At 38.2% G+C, this 24,628-nt stretch overlaps 1 protein-coding gene across 1 annotated transcript in view; it reads right to left on the bottom strand.

Moving 5' to 3' along the window:
• Positions 1-21,900, bottom strand: part of tomm20a (translocase of outer mitochondrial membrane 20) — a 30,692-nt gene extending 8,792 nt beyond the window's left edge. The window contains exons 1-3 of the mRNA XM_028820920.2: positions 21,602-21,900; positions 16,097-16,143; positions 7,176-7,257 (exon numbers count right to left, since the gene is read on the bottom strand). Of these exons, the coding sequence (XP_028676753.1) occupies positions 7,176-7,257; positions 16,097-16,143; positions 21,602-21,728 (256 nt within the window). The 5' untranslated portion in view covers positions 21,729-21,900. The remainder of the gene's footprint in view (positions 1-7,175; positions 7,258-16,096; positions 16,144-21,601) is intronic.
• Between the last annotated feature and the right edge of the window lie 2,728 nt (positions 21,901-24,628).

Genomic DNA, 24,628 nt, shown 5'->3' with positions numbered 1-24,628 from the left:
GTCCATCACTAGAAAACAAGAAACAGAGCGCTGGAAAGATTTAATAACATTCTTTTGTCAATAGTAGCAGCATTAAATAAAAGCACGTGGGCCTAACTATTTTTGGATACTTAAAAATATTTTTTAAATTTTGTTTCAAAGAAATTAACAAGTGGCATGGTAAAAAAAAAAAAAAAAAAAAAAAAAAAAAAGACACCAGCATATCTTAAGCACATACAAGGGATTACTAACAGTAGCTTGTAAGCAAATGATAAATGGATTTGACGCTGTCTGTGTACAACTGTGGTGCTTAGTGCTGATCTTGGGTTGACTGTTGCTCTGGAAGGAATGAGGTTTTGGGCAAAGTTTAGGGTCGAGCTGAATTGCTGTCCATTACCTGCATATCATGTCTTAAAGAAGCAATACCTTTGCATTTACTGAAAGACATTTGTCACCTGTCCCACACCTTTATGTCACAAAGGGAGTGGAGGACAGATAACATAACCATATAAAACTGGAGTCTGATCAAACACCAACCACTGTGTCATGTCCTCTATGGTTGTCAACAAGCTGAAAAAGCATTTTGAAAGAACTGTTTATTATGCACTTTGAAAGATATTTTTATTTCTGTTTGCTGGCAGGCTACAACCCTTTAGACTGCTTTACCAGTAGGACATGCATACATATTATAAGAATCAAAAGAAGTGTTATTTACCAATCTACTGCCTGCGGAGAGTACTAAACAAGTTTGTAATTAACTTGTACTTTATTTTAAAAGCTGTGCTGGAGGAGGACAGAAAGGAAACAAAAGTGGAATTTATATAAAAAGCAAGGACAAGTAAGTGAAGCAGTGGATGGCTTCTACCATCATTCTAATGAAGACCTCTGTACTCTCTTGGTAATGTTAGGGATGTTAAGGGCCAAGTTGCTGTCACTATATCACTTTGACAGAAGTAACTTCATTATTACTGCATCAGTATTATTTTTATTCACCTTAATGCTGTGGTGTCATCATAAAACTTAATGTGACCCCTTGTCTCCCCTACCTCCCCAGTGCATTAAAGTGGAAAACGGTCAGTTGCTGATTGAACAGTGTAAGGAATTTCAGGTGCTTAAAATCTGAATGAAATAAGGTTGTTGCCCATTCTCCCACCTACGGTATATCAGACTATGTGTGGGTTGCGAGTTACTGTTGCATTTAATGTGAATGGGTCACAAATGGTTTGCAAAGTGGGATGCAGTGGGTTGACTGAATTGACACTGCTCTCATGATAAACAACCCACCCCTGCACGGACAAACAGCAGCAAATCTCCAAATTGGACTCCAAGCTCTAAGAATCATCCATAAATCTCCAAGGGGAACTCCAAACCCCAACACCTGCTCTGTGTTTTGAAGACATTACTAAGACAGACAAGATTCAGTAGCTGTAAAATATAAAAAAGAACTCCTGACGCATTACATTTGCAGAATGAAGGGGTGCTAAGGATTACAAAAGTCAATATTTAAAACCAGCTGAAAGGAACCAATTTGCTAAGGTCAGTGCTAGCAAAACCGTAAAATGTGTGTCTCATATCTTTAGATATTTCCAAGGCAGTGTGCAGCCCTACCAAAGCAGCATCTACAGTCTAGCCCTAGAAACTTTCTACTTTCAACTGTTCATATCCATATCATACTACACCAAGTTCCTTTCTGCACTGGTAGCTTCTATGGAAGATGCTGGATTAAGTGTTATACAACTGGTTTAAAATATAAAAGAGCTATTCAATGGTCCGCTCGTAAAATCTAGAAGAACTTGATACGCAAATCGTGAATCAGTACTCTCAGTGTGCACGTCAAGTTCATCGTTCTCATACTGAACTGTATAAAATGTCCAGGGTATGTGTAGAATCAGAATGGATTGCAATAGTCTAGCTTTACATTTAGATGTGATCATTAATCTAAGATTCGAGATTTGGACAAAGTTTTACATTCTTGGAAGGTGTTCAGCTACAATCTAACACAGGACACAACTGCCAGTATATACTAAGATACGAGTGAAAGTGTAACGTACTCCATTCAGCTGTTTCAAAACCATCTACTGTTTGTAATTTAGAAAAAAAAAATCCAGCATTGTTGTATGCAATTTTAAAAGCAGTTTTCAATGTTTCAGTTAAAAGAATAAAGTGGGCATGCAATTCAGCATTAATCCCAGGAGGACTGACATAAAACACAGTTAGAACTCCAACTGGCTATGAAAAAGCTACAGTGCATATGACATTTACCACACATTTCCTTTGCATAAGGAGAGTGGTCTTTGTTTATAGCCTGATTTTTTGTACTAATCACATTAGAACAGTCACCAACAGCCTAATGTTTTCAAGTTTATCTATACTTTTCTTTAATGTATATTAAAAGACAGTACGGTGGCCATACCAATTTGAAATAAGGCCTAGTGTTCTTTTGTTTTACCTTTATTTACAATATAATCAAACAAAAAGAGTAAGACTGTTTACAGGAAATCACAAGCGCTGCCAAAATAGCATATACTGCTGGCTCAGTGATTCAGCCTGGTGCTGGTGGGAAAGACACCAAAAGTTACGGCGCTCAAGTCACATTTAATGCACTTTAATTAGACCCTGATGCCAAGTTCTTTATCCTTAAGATTAATGAACAACCTGTCGTACAAAACAGCAAGAAACAAGGTAAACAAGGTACAGTAGGGTAGGAAGCTTTGAACAGTTCAGTAAAACAATTTAATTCAGCATTTTAAATGAATGTAGGAATTCAGTATTCAAGCCAGGAGCCATCTTCATTATGGAAATGACAGACTTTTTTGTGTAGAATTGTTCATGGTATATAGGCTCAGACCACTTGTGTTAGTTTCTACCTATAATACAGTAACAGAAATAATTGAACCATGCATCACCCAAACATAGCCCAGTGATATATGACTGGAATTCATCCTACTTAACAGGTCTACTTACAGCTACATAAAAAAAATATATATGGAGAGAAAGTCTTCTTTCTCAAAAGCTTCAGGTTATGTAGTACTGAGAAGCGCCTTAATAACAGAAGACAAAAAAAGTAGGATTCTATACAAGACTGAAAAACACGCAGGTCATGTGCACAACAAATTCAGACTTGAAGAAGTGCCACACATATTTCAGCTTATATTTCAACTATTACACCTACTCAAAGCACTCGCACACCACTTCAGTTCCCAGTTTGTGTGACTCCTTTTATTCCTGTGTCCATGTACGTTTCTTTCACATGACAAAAAGCTGGAGAACAGGAATGAAAATGTATGTTATCCTTAACACTATTACTGTTCTTTCTATCCAGTGGTCGTTCCATTTAGCCCAGTACACGTCTGGATTTAGCTTAGTTTAGAACAAATTAAAGCTTTCCCAGGCATGCTCTGCACATAATGCACTACACTGGTGGGGTGGGGTGACTGTGGTCCTTAATGGGTGCAGTCACCTAAGGCTTTTGCTCCATTTAATTTAATTGTCATTTTGTTAATTGAATACCTTGTATGATATAACTTGCTTTCTCTAGCTCTTGACCAGCCATCTCAGAATTAACAGCAATAAGGATTAAAGCACAAGAAAATATAGAAGGCAACTCTGCATTGTAGCCACCAGAGGGCACAGTTACACTATTTGCTTTAAATCAACTGCACACAAACAACTTAAATGCTTGATGATATCAAGTAATCAACTGCCTTTAAACACTAGTGCAAATCTAGATGGATTTAATATCTCTGTGTCAAAAAGAACATGTGAAGTTAGGTCAGTACTGAGGGAGATAAATCGTGCACAGACAGAAGACATGGCAAGAACATAGAACAATAAGCAATTAAAGGTTGTTAAAAGCTACTTTTGGAGAGGAGAACATCTGTTACTGAAAATCATCATCTATAAAGCATGTTTACACTGTACTGGACTCAGATACATTGCTTTGACATTACAATCTGATATATGTATGTCCACTCTTAGCAAGTCTGATGGATTTATACAAGTCCTGCACATTTATTCCAACGCTGCTTCATGGTGCAATCTGCACAGTGGGAGCTACTGCTTTAAGATGTTTCCCCTATGGTCCCTTGATATCTGAATATACATTTATATGACCATTATTGTCACATGTGCGGAGAACAGTGAAATTTTTACTTGCATGTGCTAATCAACAGGCAATTTGGGTGTTTTTTTTTTTTTTAGCTCTAGTGTTTACTCAGACTTGATTCCAGGCACTCACATGTAGCAGGCTCACAGAAAATCTGAGGTAAAGAAGGAAGCACAGATGTACACCAGTATATGCATGTTGCACATTACGTGAATAATCTGGTCAGACAGAGGCAAAAGGTAGGAAAACAATTCACAGAAAAAAATAAATTTTAAAAGTTGTTTTAGTTCTCAAAATGTTATCTTTCTGTGCTCTTACTAACCTATGTTCATGCTGCACAAAGTTACAGGAAAATAGGGTCAATATACAGATGCATAAAAAACACACACACAACTCCTCCATGGAAGGGAATTGAAACTTCTGGTCTGTATTTATATCAGCTCACAAAAATATTTATCTGGATTATAAGCATTCATAGTATATTCCACTCTGGACCAAATGCCAAACTAAAGAAGAATATGTTCATACACAAACGAGCATTGAACTAAAGACCAGTCATTCACGGGTCACAAGTCTAGCCCAGTAACACCTTATTCATTGACTACCATTGTGCTTCAAGTGATATCAACAATAAGTGTGCACTGAGAGACATGTAAAACTAAAGAAAAGTGAACTATTTGTAGGAAGAGAATATATGTCTCAGACTTGTGCATATCCCAGAGGCTTCAACAAGCAGGACAATTCACCTCTGCAGTTTTACAGACACCCAGTAAACAATCCCAAAGTACTCTAGTTGTGGATATAACTATAAATTTAAACAACTAAAGGCAAGTGTACAATTAAAATACTCAAAATTTATGTCCAAGTGTGTTTCATTTGTGCTCATAGTGTTTTCTGGAAGCAGAAGTAAAAATAAATGTGTTTGGGACATTGTGAGCATCAGACTGGATGACTTGTGGATTATATAACATGAGTAAATAGGAGGTATTTTTTCTTGGTTGCTTTAGATATTGTTTGCGGAAGTCCAGCATTGGTCACCATAGACACTTTTTAACCTAGATTACAAGCATTCACACTATGTACCTTGCTGGATCAAATGCCACCATTAGTATCCGATTTGGAGAGAATTTTGTAACTGATTTTCCTTTTACTTACAAAGACAATTGTTACTTAAAAATGTAATTTTTTAGCAAATCTCATTTGGGAGTACAGACTGCAATAGGAAGCAAGCTGCTTAGGTCTGCCCCTCACCACTCCATAAAACTGCCATAAAAAAGCCAAAGTGGCTGTTAGGAGTCAAAGCTCAACTCCTCAATAGGTGAGCACTCAAGTTGAATTTATTGGTTAAAAGACCTGTGAGAAAATCTAGAATCTGTACATCAACAACACTATAAACAACAAAATAATGTGTGCCACCCCTAAAATCGCTGCGGCACAATTATTGATTAATTCTGTTCATCTCTCATTCTCTTTATTTTTTTTACATGAACTCTACTGGGCAAATTATTAACAAAGAAAAACTAACACTAAGCCAAATGTAAACAATCACCAGAGAAACAGTTTTATATTTAAACAAAGTACAGTGGAACCTCGGTTTGCGAGTAACTTGGTTTACGAGTGTTTTGCAAGACGAGCAAAAATTTTTAATAAATTTTCACTTGATAAACGAGCGAGGTCTTGCAGTACGAGTAGTTTGTCTGCTAAGTGTCATGTGATCACAACTGAGCTGATGGTTCTTCTCTCTCTCTCTCTCTCACTGCGGGATTGTGGGCAATCGTCTCCTATTCTCCGTCTGAGTCGGGTGCCTCACTCATATAGTCAACATCCGTACGAGCGTATAGTGTTTACTACAGCATTAGCATTGTGACTGTGTGCGCGCGCTCGTGTGTGTGTGTGTGTGTGTGTGCTGTGACGTGCGAGTCCCCGTCTTGCACCCTAAAACACGAAGCCGAGTCTCAGTACTTTAGCAACACAAGCTTTATTCAGCTTGAAACAGCAACAGCGCGGTTATTTATACACAGACACAGCAGTCAGGCAGGGCCCTGCACATTTATAATGTTCCTTGTTCCTTGTATCGCCCATTGACAGCAGGCACTTATAGCATGTCCGCGATCTTTTCGGATTCACTTTTACGGAGAACTGCTACAGCGCTGGGACACTGCGATTGCTTTGGGACGCTCTTCCACGTGTCGTCCCGTTGGGTGCAATCCCACAAAAGTTTAGAAACTCACTCACACCAGCCATAATTCTTTTCAAAGGTAAAGTGCAAGTTAATTTGTTTTATGTATTTTTACTTTAGATTTTGTATTAATCATTTTTATATGAATAGTTTTGGGTTGTGGAACAAATCCTCTGAGTTTCCATTATTTCTTATGGGGAAATTCACTTTGATATACGAGTGCTTTGGACTACGAGCACGTTTCCGGAACGAATTATGCTTGTAAACCGAGGTTCCACTGTACTCTGAATTTAATTCAGGGTTATTAATGAATTAACTTGGCCTTGTGCTATATAATGTTAAACTGCAGTTTGAGAGAGTAAATATCAGAAGACACCATAGCCAAAGCGAAAACTACACAGCAAGAAGTTTATACTATTTTATAAGAGAAACAATATATCAGAACTACTTCTGCAACAGCAAAACAATGCAACCCAAGTGTCAGGATAAGTCTACAGAACACCATCTTATTGAACGTCACATTTTTCCAACTGAAGTAAATTCTGCTGTTTACTGATCATTAGTCTAGACTGAGCTGGAAGTAAAACATACAAAAGGTAAATAATATAAAAACATAAGATTTGGTTTGAACATACAAATTAAAATTGGCAACAAGACCTCTTCCGTTCCTTTGAGAGCTTATTGTCTTTTTTCAGCTAATATGAATCACCTTTAAAATTTTAGTATTAAGTCACCAGCCAGCTTCAGTAAAACTGGAGGAGCAAACAGCAACAAAATTAACAACGGCACATTTTTTGAGCTAATTACCAACTATTCATACACTCAATTTGCAGACTGCTTCCAGAGTTCTTACAGGAACATTCCAATTAAGCTATAAAGCTGCAGTGCATTTTTTAACCAAAAGCATCTCACCTTGAGCCAACAGTTCCTCTCCTAGCTGAATTTCTTCAAGGAAAAACTTCTGAACAGCTTCACCATCTTTAAGGTCTGGCAGCTGGAAATGGGGCAGTAAAATAAAGAATAAGAGCAGCAAAAAAACAAAACACATAATAAAGCACATTCACATCATTAGGACAATCCCTCTTGTGACATATCTTGTGGAATTTATACAGTATGCTAATCTACTGTATCTTTCTACAGTACATAGACCATCACCAGTCCAAAAATATGATGTGAAATTGAACCAAGCTCTAAACATTTCAGTACATTTCTCAGGGAGTATTATTTTGCAAATAACTACTATAGCTAAATTTCAGACTTTTTTTTGGCCTGCTACCCAACTTCATGACTTTTACATACAGTAACTTAATATCAGTGTTTATCCTTTGTAGGAAATGACAGGTCAAAACTAGTGAAAGATAACTCCACTCTGAAAAAGAACAAGGCTGTTAAGCCCAGACTTAATACTCATGATGAAAAACTTTAACGATTAATTAGGTTTTGCCACAAACTTTCTTTAGCAGAACAAATTGTGAAATTAACCTAAAATTCCTTCAGATATCTACAGTATGTTCAGTCTACAAACATAAAACACAGACAAAATGGCAAATTAAAATAATATATGTGGTGGTAGAGGAAGAATGCCTAAGATGCTTTAAAGCACGTGTGGGCAAAGTCAGTCCTGGAAGGCTGCAGTGGCTGCAGGTTTTTGTTCCACCCCAGTTGCTTAATTAAAAAACAATCCTTCCGAATAATTTAATTTCATGGCTTCTTAGTGCTTTAACTCTGCCATGTCAAGTCATTCTCATATCCTAGATTTTCTTCCCCATTCTAAGGATCATCCAAATGATTTAAAGTCTAAAACAGATAAGTAATTCTCAGTGCTTCAGTTTTTTCTCTTCACTTTCCTTCCAAGTATTTAATTAAACAAAATAGTGCATGATAAATACACACAGCTGTGAATAGAAACAAGCTAAATGGAGAAATGCTGGTTTCTTTTGTCATTTGCATCTTATTGCTAATAGGGAACAACTAAAAACAACACTACAGCTGTTTAAGACTAAAATAAGCAATAAGGGTTCAAAATCTTAACGAGCGAGACAACTAAAATGAAGCAGAAGTGTTACTTGAGCAATAAGTGCTTCTTATTAGGCAACTGGATTGGAACAAAAACCTGCAGCCACTGCGGCCCTCCAGGAATGACTTTGCCCACCCCTGCTCTAAAGAATATCATATATTAAGGCCTAAGGTTTCTATTTTTCTGCACCATTTTGTTTAGAATTAGGTTTATTTGGCTTGTCAGAATATTCCAACATAATAATGCCGGTTTTGTCATGGCCTAAAATTAAACGGTTGACAAGGTGAAAAATGTTCATGAATCAGCAGAAGAATAAAAAAGTTAACCATACAACTATTTTAATTTATGCACATTTGTCACATTCTGGGTTCAGAAAATGGAAGCGTGGATGGATTCAGGTAATTATAGATTAACAACCATTTTCAGTGAAGACTGCGTCATATAAAAACGGCAAACAATGTGCATTCTGTATCAATACTCTCAATTACTTAAACTGGCTCATTCCAGGGTGTTCTAACTGGTGCAGTGAATCAGTTATTACTACGGTACTAGTAAGCCAGCGAATCGGATATCCAAGAATTGCAATCAGTTTCTGTTCCGTCCGATATCTGGACGGATGACATATCATGGAGGGTGGGTGCGTCTGGGGACATGTCATTTAATTACATACGCATATCTGTAGTAAAGCGGTCTCGTTTTGTGGAGACGTGATTCCGTTGCCTTCGCTGACACCGACCGCTGGCAGAGTGGAGCACAGCAAGTTCAGCCCTGCGTCCATATCCGGTTTACGCCGTGTGATGCGTTGCAGCGCGGCAATGCGCGTGCGCCTCGATGTGCCCAGCGTCCTGCGTCCATATCCGGTTTACAACCTTCGGTTAGTAAGATGGATGATAGTATAGTACAGCTAGCATTAAAGTAGAAAATTAATACTCTAATGGAACAACTGAACATATATTCATGGTTGCACTCTTCCCATGTAAAACAGCTAACAAATAACAAGTGCACAGCATGCAACTTTGATTTGTTTTTGAGAACTAAATTGGCAAATGTCAAATCTGTCCTCACGTTAAGTGCTCTGGGCTCATTTTTGTCATTTCATACTAAAGCTTGGTTGTATAAAATACTGACACTTAAATTGTCACATGAACACAGAAAAGTCTGATTGTAAGTTTATACTTAAAATTTTGCTTTTCATCCGAACTCCTACTCTGCAAAGAGGTCTTTTTTCAACTTAAATTATCTATTTACATATAATTCATGGCCTCAAAGGTCAGTTTAACTTTATCTTTAATAAATCTGAAAGTTTAAAGCAAGATTAATTTATCTGAAAAGAACTGGAAAAACAGTAAAGGGTTTTGATATTTGCATTGTAGAAGCCTCACTATCTCTTTTCCAAATTTAGATTTTCTAACTGACCAAGATGCACTTTTTGTCAGAGTTCTGTGTCGTTTACTGCATACTCTAATAATAATACAATTTATTTATGTAGTGATTATCCCATCCTTAAGGCACTTACAGGTATATTTAACATTGGATACAAATGTTTCCTGAGTAGAACATTAAAACAGACAAGATACAGGATACACAAAACATTAAGTAGAATAAAAAGATAATAAGTCAGTAAAATACTAAATTCAATACTAAAACATAAGCCTAGCAAATAACATTTGTGATATAACACACACACACACAAACACAAATTATACTGAGCATCTAGACAGAGAGAAAGACTAAAAGAGGGGGCAGAATGTCAGGTCAAGTTAAACTCCTTCCTAAACAGATGAGTTTTAAGTTGAAATGCATCCAAATGCACTCAAATGTTGTACAAAAATACCTTATGAAACAACCTTTTGGTGGTCAAAAGTACTTCTCTATTTTATCACATTTATTGCCGACTTTAAGAACTTTATGGAAGCACCCTTAAATAGTTTCAGTTCTTCAATAAATCAACAATAACATCTAAAACCAGAAAACCTTTTTACCACTTCCTGATGGCTTCCCACACAGTTCTGTTGATTTAGGCCACCAATACCTACCACTCAAGAAAGTGATGAAATACTGCACCCTGCCAGTTCAAGTTACAAGTTATTTTTATGATGATTACTACTAGCCACTTCTGCACAGAAACAGGTCAGATTTATTTTGTGTGGTAAAATAACATGAATGCTTATTAGGAAATAAAAGGCAAGTACTAACTCACTAAATGTGTTTTTTTTTTTTTGTTTTTTTTTTTAAATTGAGCATTTAAAAGTACTGATGACTACAGGGCAATCTTGTAACTCCCTGTTGATCAGAAATACCCATTTGTAATTTTTATTCGGACAACATGGTCTGATTTTTAGAATGAGAAATACTCAAATACATCATTGCTCATGAAAAAATAAATGATTTTGCAGAAATGTGAATTCAAGCTGGACTGTTAGGGCAAACGATAAGCACCATCACAGCACCTTCTCTTGTTACCATACAAGGGTCAAGCTGCAGTCAGGTAAAACAGTTGACATGAGATGCTGCTGCACAGCTGTAGACCATTACCACATGACAGCTACTGCTTTGAATGCTTGGGTTTATCTAGATTATGTTAAAGGAATCATCTTTGAAGTAAAACCTTAAAAATACTTCATTAGTTCACATCTATATTTCAATTAGAGGCATCATATTCTTAAAGCTAAGAGATACAAATGTTTATACATTTAGCAGGTTAAAAAAAGTGGTCAAGAAATGTACATTTTTAATTCTGACAAATGTCTTCAGTAAATTCAACCATAACAAGAAATATTTAAAGTGTATTTAAAAATGTAACTGCCATAATCGTGTGTGTTTGAGGTTGACAAGTTAACCTGTCCCATTACTTCCCTTGGCATTGGGTCCAATTAAAACCCATTCTGTTTATAAACATCTATTACCATGGCAGGGGTCCAAACTGACTATCAGATGGCACAAAACTTGAATGAGTTCTATTCAAGATTTGAAACACAGGATTTTGCTTCAGAACTACGTCAGCAAAAAAAAAAAACTGAGGACTGGAGCCAGAAGTCAGCTCTTCTTTGACCAGAATGATGTCAAATTTTGACAAAAATCAAAACAAAAAAAAAAAAAAAGCTTGGGTCCAGATGGAATAAGTGGCCATCTGCTTCATTACTGTGCAGAGGAGCTCTCTCTAATATTCCACGCCATATCTTTTTATTTTATTTTATTTACAACAAGCGCCCAGCCTATGGAAACCACCAACTGTTATTTCTTTGGCAAAAACTGCACATCCCAAAGCATTAAGTGACTTTAAGATAGTGGCATTAACTTCTCATATCAGGAAATCCTTTGAGAAGTTAATTAAGAAACAACTACTTCTGGACCCTCAACAATTTGCATACAGAGTAAAGATGGGTGTAGAACAAGCCACAGCAACACAAATTTACTGTATGCGCACTTGGAAGGATTAAAAAAAAAAAAAAATGCAAGATTGCCATTTATAGACTTTTCGCCAGATTAACAAATTTTATCTAAGAAACTGATTGATCAATTCTGTTTGGACCCTAACTTGGTGGGGTGAAATCTGGAATTTTTAACAAACAGAACAGAAAGAGTGAGTGAGTGTCAATGGCTGTTTCTCCAATACCCCAATTACATCTGTGGGCACGCCGCAAGGTTGCTGTTCATTCCTTCTTTTGTTTATCCTGTACACAAATCAGTGCGGGAGTTTAGACAATGATAGGCTGAAAGCATGGTCCAATAGCGAGATGCCTAACCCACTACATGACAGACCACCAGGACTGGGACACGAGTGCAGCGGGTGACACCTCAGCACCACACTGGAACAGTGTGAGGATAGACATATCCTGAAATTTGCGAACGACTGTCATGGTTAGTCTTCTATAAGATAAGGATGACAGCTATGGACCTACTCTCAATTATTTTGTACAATGGTGTGATTGCTCGAATTTATGACTACATATTTCTAAGTAAAAGATCTGGTTGTAGATTTCAGGAGCTCTCCACCATCCATTGTCTCGACTTTTATTAAAGTGGAGACAGTGGAGATGGTAGAGCAACACAAATATCTGGGAACAATAATTGACAAACTAAAAATTCATTACTGAATTAACTGTTAGATTTTCTTTTATCTATAGGCTTGGCAATCTCAGCAATAACGAATATAAATCATCTTAACAACATTATAAAAATGTGCAGTAAAATTATTGGTTTACAGCTGACCTCTATCACTGAAATATATTGCAAACAGGTTAGAAAGAAAGCCAACTAAATTCTATTAGATGGCAGCCATCCTCTTTTCTATAAATTGTAGCCATTACCATCAGGTTGCAGATTTAGGTTTCCAAAGGTAAACAGCAACAGGATTAAGAACTCTTATTCCTACAGCTATACGTATGTTAAATTCTGTTACGTGTGGGGTTGCTGCTAAATGTTAAATTCTGTGTTATTTTATGTATTGTTGATAGTAATTATGCTTCTTTGTATTGAGTTTGAGAGTGTGTGCGTGTATGCAATAATGTTGGTTGTCAAATGTTGTGCCTTTGTTCATCTATTGGATCTCTAACAATGTCTCCTGTTTTTGTACTTTTCTGCTGCAAACAAATTTCCCGAGATAATAAAGTCTACCTAAAACCTATCTAATTCCCTCACCTTCATCACTGAACACCTCCTCATCTATTAATTCTTTGTGCTCTATTGCTCTCCCTTCCATAACCTTTTCCTTTGTGCAAAACTTAAGAATCTTTTCAATGTTCTCTCTTTTACTGAATCTCCACGTTTTTAAATTTTGTCCTGTTGTTTCTAACTCTGCTTTATATTGTGCTCCATCAATCATGTCTCACTTCCAGACCATGCAATATTACACAGAAACTGCATAATTTACAAACTTTTCTATTTAAGCCAATGTCACATTTGTGACTTTTTATCATGAGGAATATCAGATTCATTGACCAAAGTTACCAATGGCTGCAATGTGTTAAATTACAAGACTGAAAACCGCAGCCTACATCACATTAACCAACTGAACACCGACCTCCCAGCATATTTGGGCTTTCCCCATTTCCCGACAGTCAACAGCAGGCTGCCTGATGGACATGGCACTGCTCGAAGGGTTAACAAATGCAGCAAGTTCAGCTGCAATCTCTGCTCTTTATTTTTTTCCTTTCTGTTATGGTATATATAATACAAGACATCAGACAGATGAGTTTCTCACCTGTTTTTGAGATTCAAAACACACATGACCCCTTACCATGTTAGTGCATTTTATTCATCGTACTTCCAGATGAGTATTCAATGGTCTATTTGGCTGTCAGCTCTCCTGCATTTGCAATATGCTCCACTGACTAACAAGATAATCAAACATGTTTGACTTCATACAAGCCAGTCCTAGAATAGTTGGTCTCAGTCATTAGATATGTCATATTAGACAATCGGTTCCATGAACAAGTACTGCCAACTGCCTCCAACTGGCTAAGATTATCTAAATGAAGGCTATAATTAAAAATTGCTGGAAAAGTCATATAATGTGACATGGACTTCAGTGGCACAGAGGTGAAACTACCATGCTTAACTAGTCCTTGATACCATCAGCTACCCTTGTGGAAGAATAATTTTAGGGTAACGTTGCATTCATCGTTAAGAAATAGCATAAAGGGTTAATAAATGTCAGAAACAATATAAAGATCAGTGAACAAAATGTACACTGAAATATAAGAATTGGTTTAGAAAAAATACTGAGAAAGGTTGATTTAATATACAAAATGTACTGAAGGATAACTAAGAAATCAGCAAATGTCCTATAAACCAGTGCTCCGCAACCGGTGTGCCTGGAGCCGATACAGGTGTGACGCGGTCAAATCAGACAATTTTCTAACTAAATAATATTTCAACGGTCCTCCTTAGAAACACAATAACGAGAATATGTGCAATGAAATATTCGCGTAAATAGCCTTTTAAAGGTTTCATAATTTTATGTGTCATTTCTCTGAAATAATAAATCCCATCGCCTGTCGCCTAAGACGTAGGCCCTACGTAGTCGCCAGACAACTCCGTAGTACGCTTTGATAGGCAGAGCGCTCTGTGCCCTCACCTAGATTCAATTCAAGCCGACGTATTAGTCGTGCTACGTCGCATTCACTCGTCTTGCGACAGTAGTTATCACTCATTACTATTAGTTGTGTTGCTGAATTGTGTACGGTTAACGTTCTTCGTGTGATTCATATTTAGTTTTATACCCCTTTAAATATGGATAAATTTTTACTTGGAAAAGATTCGTCTTCACGTACAGATGATGAAGAACCCAGCACAAGTGTTACAAAAAAAACCTGAAAATTGTGAAAAGGGAGTACAACGAAGACTACATTCGATATGGATTCTCGTGCTGTGGTGACGAAACGGCTCCAAAGCCACAATGCATCATTTGCGGCGATCAGCTATCAAACGAGGCAATGGCACCCAGTAAACTAAATGGCCATCTAAATTCAAACCATCCCAGTTACTCCAAAAAAGACAAACAACTCTTGTGTTAATTAAAAATGAAAAGCGGTCATGCTTAAAAGATCTTGACCAAGAACTTCGTGTTGCGCTGTCAAATATTGAGCCGAATATAAAACTTCTGTGTTCATTGAAACAAGCGCAGGTATCACATTAATCAGTCATTATGTTATAATTATTAAGATTGCATAAATATAGTATAGTTTTTATGTATGTATACTTATAATAAATGTATACATATAATAAAAAATGAAAATTTATTGTAAAATGTGTGTATTAAATTAATATCTATATATCAGTGGCGTAGCTGGAGTTCATGTTGTCTGGGGCGGTGAAAAATTTGACGCCCCAAAGCTGATAGAAATTTTTTTTTGCGCCTCCTCAAGGAACAAAAAAAAAAAAAGGAAAGTACCGTAGTTTGGACGCCCCTAAATAGCATGGCGCTCGGAGCGGACCCCCCCCCCCCCAGCTACGCCACTGCTATATATTTTGGCTTTTGATGTGCCACAGAATTCTAGGAAGAACTTTGGTGTGTCGTAGGTGAGAAACGGTTGCGGAGCACTGCTATAAACAACGAGAATGGACAGTTGCATAGCCAGAGGGCTTATGTCAGCTACATTTTCTTTATAATTGAAACACTGAAGATTTAAAAAGTTCACATTCTGCCTCTCTTTTTTTCCCCTTCACTGCTTTCTGCACATACTACTTGTGTATTTGACTTTAACAAAGAGTTAAAGAGTAACAAAGAGTTATGTCATTTATTATTATTAATACTTATTTGCTTGGAACCTTTATCCAAAGCAACCTACAACTGGTTACATTTCATTCTGGATTATCCAAATGAAGCAGAGGCAGGTGAATAACTTGCTCATGGTCATGCAGAATTAGCACCAGGACTTGAACCTACAACCTCAGGGTCTCAAATCTGATGTCTTAGCCATTAAGTTAAACTGCCTGCCTACCTTGCTGTTTATTACTCAGAGTTATAGGGCCCTTTTGAAGCTGGCATTAGCAAGTGTTTTGTATGCAGAGAGACCTGATGTCAGCCACCCTGAGCAAAATTCAAACTTACTTTAGCTTAATGTATGTGGTCACCATATGTAGACAGAAGATACATCTACATTAACACTTGTGTTAAACACGGTAACTGTGTTTCTGAGTAAAAATGATTATCTGATCACAAATGTATTTATACTTTTTTTTGAAAAGTGGTCCAATGCTATCGGATCACTAAAAACACATGGTAATATCAGGTGGTATGGGGACCACAGAAATAAATTAACAGACTTTAGCGAGGTAAGCCATTAATAGATGAAGAGAAGAGTATACACACCCTGGAGAGACCAGCCTTTTCCTTGGCCTGTTTCTGCTTTCTCCTACCTGAATACAAGGGAGGGGGGGGGGGGGTTGTTGGGTTATGGGAAAAAGAAGGAAAAAAAAAAACAGAAAAGTTAAATATAGGTGACAAAGATTAAACCAGTCAGTCTTAACCTCTCCTTTCACAAGTTCTTTAGGAACAAGTAACACTGATAAGTGCGGTTGCCTCAAAGATCCAGTACTATGGGGTTCAAATCCCTTGCCTGGTAGCTGTGTGTAGATCTTTCACATTCTCCCCTCATCTGTGAGGGCTTTCCTAACGTTAGAGTGTTGGCATGAATGGACACGGCAATGTACCACAACTCTATTTAAGGTTAGTGCCCATCTTTCTTTTGATGATGTAGTCACAGGCTCCAGTTTTTCCATGACACTGGTTTAAAAGGGATTTTGTGAATGTTATGCTATAAGAAGTAATTTTTTTATTTATTTATTTTTTTAGGTACAAATACTTAGAATTTCTATTATACATTTCTTATCACTCGCATGCAGGATGATACGAATAGGGAACAAAACAAAAAAAAAAAAAATTTTTTTCTTGTTGCCCTAGTTCAGGTGCCAAATCTATATTAAGGAGAACAACGCAAGTAAGATGTGGTTACATGTACATAAATCAAGCTCCCAAACTGAACAAACAAAACCAAAGGGTGAGGAGTCCCTCTGCTTTACTGGAGCAAAGTTCCCCTTCAAAATCTCCCAGAGTTCGAACCACGCACACTAATCTACTTAGAATTAGAAACAAAAACTACAAAGACGTATAAACCCAGGATTAAGACAAATAACTCAGCAGGCATGAATAGATAAACAGAATCTACCAGTAAATCCCTCCCATTAGCCTTGGGCAGCAGTAATCTTATAAACAAAGGTCAGTTTACTTAATCGACTGTAACAGCCCTAACACTTGTGTCATCTTTTCATATAAAAGGACTTTGGCTCCCACAACTACATGGGCACATTACTATTGTATATTTGGCTGACTACCCAAGATTTTGATAAAGAACATTTATTTACAGCTATTTTTTTTTTTTTTCTTTTAAATATAAATAGTTCAAGCACAGGTGGGTTTACTGAACTGCTTAGCATCAAGCAGCCAAATGCAAGAGGGAATAGAGTCTGCAACCCTGCAGTATAATGTCCGATGTCAACCATGACACAACATGAGACATTTTGCTTTGATGGCAAAGTCTCAAATCAATGGTGACAAACAAACATACATGCTACTTTAAGGTTAAGTGACTTAAAGGATAAGATTAACATAGTCAAAACAAAAGAATTCTTTAGATGGATGGCTTATTTTCTGGGCAAGCAAAAGCACTCGGCAGCAGTAGGGAGAGCCAGTGAGTGACAACAATTGACGTGATTTAGGCATTTGGGAAGAACAGTTACCATCACAAGCACAAGTCTAGCTTACAAAGGAAGAGATCTCATGACATGGCAATGAAATGTCCTCCTACAAAAAAGGTTTTTGTTCATTATGCGTAATCAGCAGATCAGTATATGAATTGCTAATCACTAATGTAACTGCAAACAATCTATAACAGGAATGCCAAGTCTCTTTTAGATCTGTGGTAACATCCCTGTCTTGTAATTTGTGCAACACAAGTACAAATTCAGCTGGGATATGAACACGGAGAGATTAACAATCCCACAGAACCTGGAGTTTCTACAATAGACTTGCTAAGTGGAAGTCTGTTAATGCAGCAGGTCTTAACTGGAGTAAACTTGCCAGGGAGACGCCAAGATGACTGAATTACAATACTGCAGGAAAATCTCTAAAAATAAAGCTACAGTACGGGGTCTCAAACTTAAGACCCACAGGCTGGATCCAGACTGGAGATATTTTTTAAAGAGACTTACTTTATTAATATTCAAGCCACATTACACCTGGCCTGCAATCTCAAAAACTCCTTAAAGTGCATTTCATATATGGATGGTATCTATATATAGATGTGCTTGATTACATTAATATCATGCATTAAAATGCAACTCCAGTCCTCACGTTATGTGTAGGTAGATAGCCGACAGACTCCACATAAGTACAGCAATTCAGGGTTTAGTGGTCACTCGTATTTATCTGTTCAGTACAGTGTACTGCAGCTACTAACGTGCTGAACAGATAACCAAGAAAAAGGGGACTCAAACCATTTTCCATAGGAACCTGCCATAAGCCAGGTGAACCGATAAGCAAGCAAAGAGCAACTTGATGGATTCATTTTTGAAGGATCTGTGAAAAACATGAAAATAACTGCTATACTGGTGGAACTTTGTATACCTGGAATCGATGGCCAACATTGCAAAGTTTTCTTGAAATCAGTAATTTTGGTTAAAGAAATTCTAAATGACAATGGTCACTTATATAATCATAAGTAGTTTATTAATAAATAACATCTGTTAATCTTGATGAATACTTTACTGTAATAAACACAATTCCCAGAGAAATACGGACTCTTAAATTGTGGTGACAATCCAATAGAAACATTTAAAGAATTTACAGCTTGTATTAAATTATGAGAAAACGATACTGAGTTAGGGATGCAATAATCAATGTTAAGGTTGTTATCACAGGATAAGCACATGCTTGCTATTACAACATAATGGAAATCTGTAGTTAGAAAACAGATTGATTGGGGGGTGTGGGGTGTGTGTGTTTGGGAATGTGGATGATAGTTAGCCCTGTATAACCAATAATAAAAGTTAAAGGATTAAAAGGTATTGTTCATGTTGATATTTCTTCACAAAAATGCTATATCTGTATTCAAATTCTAACAAAAACATGGAAATGAATCAAAATAAAACCAACCACATGGCAAGAAAACATTACCGCATTTTGGTCTGCCAGTGAGAAACTACCCTCTGAGGAGGTGAAAGGTTGCTGTGCTGGCAAGACAGAGAGCTGAGCGACAACAGACAAAAATCGAAGAATTTAAAATGGCCAAATCTCATAATATTCACATGTATACTGACAGGTATAAACTATTTTACAATGTGTATGTAAGTGCCAGACGCAGATCAATGCTTAACAATTGTCTTAGCTTGATAAATGGATGGGTGTGGTCAATTTTTAAGCCTTTACATTTTAGTCTATGGGGTAAAGAAGGAAAGTGCCAGGGCAGGCAGTTTTTTTAATTCATATATAAAGCAATTTCTTTTAGAACACAATTTCCGTATGGCAAATGGATATATAGCATGTTTGGGAAGAAGCAACTTTGACTAGAAGAAAAACAATCCTATCCTTTAAGGAAATTACATACAAGGTAAATCATCAAATATGCCTGTAAAGGCTCTAGATTTATTATGGTTACATCCCACTGTCAAAATGTTGGGACAGTGAGAGATATTTAAAAAAAAAAAAAAACACACACCACACCAATGTGGACATTAGTTTTGAAGATTTGTAATTATATCCACAAAATTATGTAGTCTTCTATACATTCTGTGAAATTTTTAAAATGGATGTAAAACTGTGTTTATAGACTACTTCAGAAAGTAAAATAAAAATCTGACAACACTGGAGACTTTATATTTATTAAAATAGTTTAACCTTTTTTCATACACTGTACTTGTCTTTTATTCTGCACTCCAAAATAATAATTTGTACATGTTGCTTTGCACCTCGTTAAGTGATAACACTTCAGTTTGAAATGCTGTAAAGTCGTGGGTAAGACAAATGAATTAAACCTGGTATTACGTTTTAAACATTTTTACATAAAGGTTTAATTAATAAGCTTTAACATTAATAAATACAACTGCACAGCACCTCAATTGCTCCAAATATAGGTAGTTTAAAATAAAACGCGTTTTCGGTTTTAGCAGCCAAAAGCTGATGCCTTGTTGTCAGGCCTGGCAGCCACTTTTATGAGTTAGTGTTGAGCCCTGCAGTCCCTCCATGTTGATACAGCAACTTTTACAAAAAACACAGGCAAAAGAATCAAGGATTCTTTTGGATGCAATTGAAGATCATCCAAATACAAATGCCAAAGATAAATACTCCAGGAAGATGAAACATCAGACTGCTGTCTACCCGAGCTGAAAAATAGAAATACTGTACACACAGGGAGTTGACAGACAGTAACAGGCAGTGAACAACATAAGAGAATCAGTGACTGCGCCAAGGGTTAAGTACCAGTATTAACTGCTGAACGTGGAGCATTAAATGGTGAGAAGAAAAAACAAAAAACAAAAAATCAGCATATAAAACGAGTACACATAAGTAATGAGGCAAAAGGTTGGTCAGCAGGAAAGGCCTGAATGTTAATACTGGCACAAGACCAACTCAAATTGAAAGTAGCATACACTTGTACATTCAGAGTGTGCCTACTATGTGGTGCAGGTAAACACAGCCATAGTTTGTGCAAGTTCTTTTTGTGTTTGATATCTAGCTATTCTAAATAAACACCACCATTAATGTCCAGCTGTCCTTCAAGGACCATGTTGCTACAGTTTCCCGGTCTTGTTTCTTCACTCAGTGCAACAACCACAAGCTCAGACTGTATCGGACGGCGTATGAAGCACAACTCCTTGTCCAGGCCTTGTCACGTCAGAACAACTCTCCACTAGCAGTAGTAGTACCAGCATGTGTCACCAAGCCACTACAGATGATTCAAATTGCACCGGCACAATGGGTGTTCAATCAGCCGAGGTGGACACAGGTCACTCCTTTTTTCAGATCATTACATTGGCTCCCTGTAACATCACACATTAAGTTCAACTCCATGATGTTTGCATACAGAGTTGTCAGTGGGTCAGCCCCGATCTAAATGGAGACTCTTGTAAGGTCCTGTGCTTCTTCTCAACCACTCAAGTCTGCTGATGCCACCTCTGCCCGATATTAAATCTCAGTCCATACTTTTTTTTTTTTTTTAATGTGAAGCTCCTATCTAGTGAGACGAGTTGCCCACCTCCATTCGAAATTCTAACTTGCTGAATGAGATTAACCATTTGAAGATTTTTTTTTTGGTTTATTTCTGACCGACTAATATTTGAGGGTAGGTTTTCATAACTTTGTGATACAACTCTTTTACCCAAATAGTCTCCAGATTGACGTTTACTCGATTACATTAAAGTCTTTTCTAGGTCGCTCCGGATAAAAGCGTCTACTAAGCGAATAAAAGTAAACGTGCCCCGTCCGACTGGGTGCATGCACTGCTGCCGGGTTTGGCTCCCATCGCCTCTAATCTTACATTGTTACAACAGCGGGAGTCTCACGTTTGTCAGCGTTACTCCTGCGGACCCCAGCAGCGGTGTGCTTCACAAGGTAACAACACATTAAGCCCCTTATGTGGGGGGTACTGAGCTCAGCCTCCAAACGCCTGTTAAAATTAACGCTCGCTAACTGCAGTCACGCCTCGGACTCTCCATGAAGGCCTCGTCGATTTAACAGACGTATCCGAAAAGGCTGCTGAGTGCCGCCCTGCTGAAACCCCCTCCTCCGCCCAAATCACAACCCTCTAGCCCCCTAACTCACGCTCCCGCAGTCTGTTCTTGAAGTTGGGGTCGCTCCGTCTCTTCCTATCGAAGTAAATGCAGTAGCCGATGATGAGGGCGCCGCACACGCCAGCTGCGATGGCGCTTGTCTTGCCTCCCATGATCATTTCTCGCCGTCTCCTTCAAGCAGACCACGCTAAAACGTGCCCTGCCCGGACCCTCGCTAGCAGAAGGCGCCTTCTTGCAGGATTAACTTCCTCAGAGGAGAAGGCGTTTGACCCCGACGTGCAACACGCTTTTCCTCATAGAGAAAAGGACCCTCCGCTTCATCGGGTGACATCATCAGTAGGTGACACAGGCTTCCTTGCAATGCCTGTTGTGTAGAGCTACTAGCGTGCGTGCTTTACGTAGAAAACTCCTTTAATATGTACATAGTTGATCGTTTATATGTCATTTTTATTACCCCAAACAGTTCTATTTTAACCATCGTTTACACTGAGAACAAGGCATGCGGATGGAAACGCGCGTGCGCGAGGAGAGAACTGATGGGGTAAACCCCTTGATGGCACCATAGAAATTGGCTCCCTTGCGTGTTTTAGTTTGTAATGTTTCTCGTTATCCTTTTAGAAATTGCTTTGTTATGTGGTGTCATTTTAACAAAATAAAAATAATTGTAATAGTTAAATATTTGTAAGCACTAAATAGTCCTTAACAAACCACTTAAGGCCATGACACATTGACGGAGTTCCGAGCGTTTTTCAGTTGTATCTTTCAATTACACAATCTTGGGGAGTTGGAGACTAGCGAGACTAGTGATGGGCATTTTGATTCAGTTTATGTGAATCGATTGCTTTGATTATTTTTAGGGATTGCTTATACTGTACCACAGGTGTCGAACTCCAGGCCTGGAGGGCCGCAGTGGCTGCAGGTTTTCTTACTAACCCTTTTCCTAATCAGTGTCCAGTTTTCACTGCTAGTTGACTTCTTTTCACTCTATTTTAATAGCCATGTTTTTAATGATTAAGTCTTCTGAATTGATTCTTTTCTTCATTAAATGACAGCTAAACAGAAATGACATGAAAAAAGCCAACAAATGACCCGCTAAATTGGGGCTTCAAACTCCAACTAATTTCACTCCAACCAGTTCCTTAATGAGAAGCTGGTTGTTTTTCTTATATTTTTATTTTATTAATTTTCATTGTAATCATTCCATAGAAACAGATCAATTTATAACACAACAAATTTGAAGACAAATCAAACCCCACCCCTGAGAAGGAGAGCTTAGCTAAAGGAAAATTGCTTAAGGCTTTTTAATAAGGCAACATTAAACAAAAGAAAGGGAGAAGTAAATATGAGAAGCTGGTTGTTGCTGTTAATTAAACCCGTTATTCAATTTCATGGCTTGTTGCTGCTCTCATTCTGTCACAGCAGACATTTCCAAAACTGTTGCTATTCTATTATTTTTTTGGTGACCTGAGAGATCAGCCTTACTGAGACCTTCACCTTTCTTTATTTTCACATTTTGTTTGATGGGTACAGGTGAGCTGGTCATGTGAAGGCTTGTTTTGTGTCTCATTACTGTCCGGCTGCTAATTAAGGAAAAAAACAACTAAGGGGGCTGAGTCAAGCTAATTAAAACTAAGGCTAAAGAAGTTAATTAGCACCAAAAACTGGTTACTAATTAAGAGGATGGTTAGAATGAAAACCTGCAGCCACTGTGGCCCTCCAGGACCGGAGTTCGACACCCCTGCATCATATTACAGGTATACGCTAATTTGCACATTAATTTTATTCATATATATATATATTGCTCAAAAAATTAAAGGAACACTTTTTTATCAGAGTATAGCATCAAGTCAATGAAACTTCTGGGCTATTGATCTGGTCAGTTAAGTAGCAGAGGGGGTTGTTCATCCGTTTCAGCTGCTTTGGTGTTAATGAAATTAACAACAGGTGAACTAGAGGGGCAACAATGAGATGACCCCAAAAACAGGAATGGTTTAACAGGTGGAGGCCACCAACATTTTTCCCCTCCTCATCTTCTCGGACTGTTTTTCACTAGTTTTACATTTGACTACAGTCAGTGTCACTACTGGTAGCATGAGGCAATACCTGGATCCTACAGAGGTTGCACAGGTAGTCCAACTTCTCCAGGATAGCACATTGCCAGAAAATTTGCCGTGTCTCCCAGCACCGTCTCAAGGGCATGGAGGAGATTCCAGGAGACAGGCAGTTACTCTAGGAGAGCTGGACAGGGCCCCTCGTAAAAGGTCCCTAACCCATCAGCAGGACCGGTATCTCTTCCTTTGGGCAAGGAGGAACAGGATGAGCACTGCCAGAGCCCTACAAAATGACCTCCAGCAGGCCACTGGTATGAATGACTCTGACCAAACAATAAGAAACATACTTCATGAGGGTGGCCTGAGGGCCCGACGTCCTCTAGTGTGCCCTGTGCTCACTGCCCGACACCATGGAGCTTGATTGGCATTTGCCATAGAATACCAGAACTGGCAGGTCCACCACTGGTGCCCTGTGCTTTACACAGGTGAGAGCAGGTTCACCCTGAGCACATGTGACAAACGTGAAAGGGCCTGGAGAAGCCATGGAGAACGTTATGCTGTCTGTAACATTATTCAGCATGACCGGTTTGGTGGTGGGTCACTGATGGTCTGGGGAGGCATATCCATGGAGGAACACACAGACGTCTACAGGCTAGACAACGGCACCTTGACTGCAATTAGGTATCTGGATGAAATCCTTGGACCCATTGTCAGACCTTGTGCTTGTGTAGTGGGTCCTGGGTTCCTCCTGGTGCACGACAATGCCTGGCCTCATGTGGCGAGAGTATGCAGGCAGTTCCTGGAGGATGAAGGAATTGATACCATTGACTGGCCCCCACACTCGCCTGACCTAAATCCAATAGAACACCCCTGGGACACTATGTTTTGGTCCATCCAACGCCACCAGGTTACACCTCAGACTGTCCAGGAGCTCAGTGATGCTCTGGTCCAGATATGGGAGAAGATCCCCCAGGACACCATCCGTCATCTCATTAGGAGCATGCAGA

This window comes from Erpetoichthys calabaricus, chromosome 15 (assembly GCF_900747795.2).
Source record: "Erpetoichthys calabaricus chromosome 15, fErpCal1.3, whole genome shotgun sequence".
In the NCBI taxonomy this organism is placed as follows: Eukaryota; Metazoa; Chordata; class Cladistia; order Polypteriformes; family Polypteridae; genus Erpetoichthys; species Erpetoichthys calabaricus.
The sequence above is the reverse complement of the archived record's forward strand: the minus strand, read 5'-3'. Positions and strand labels throughout refer to the sequence as shown.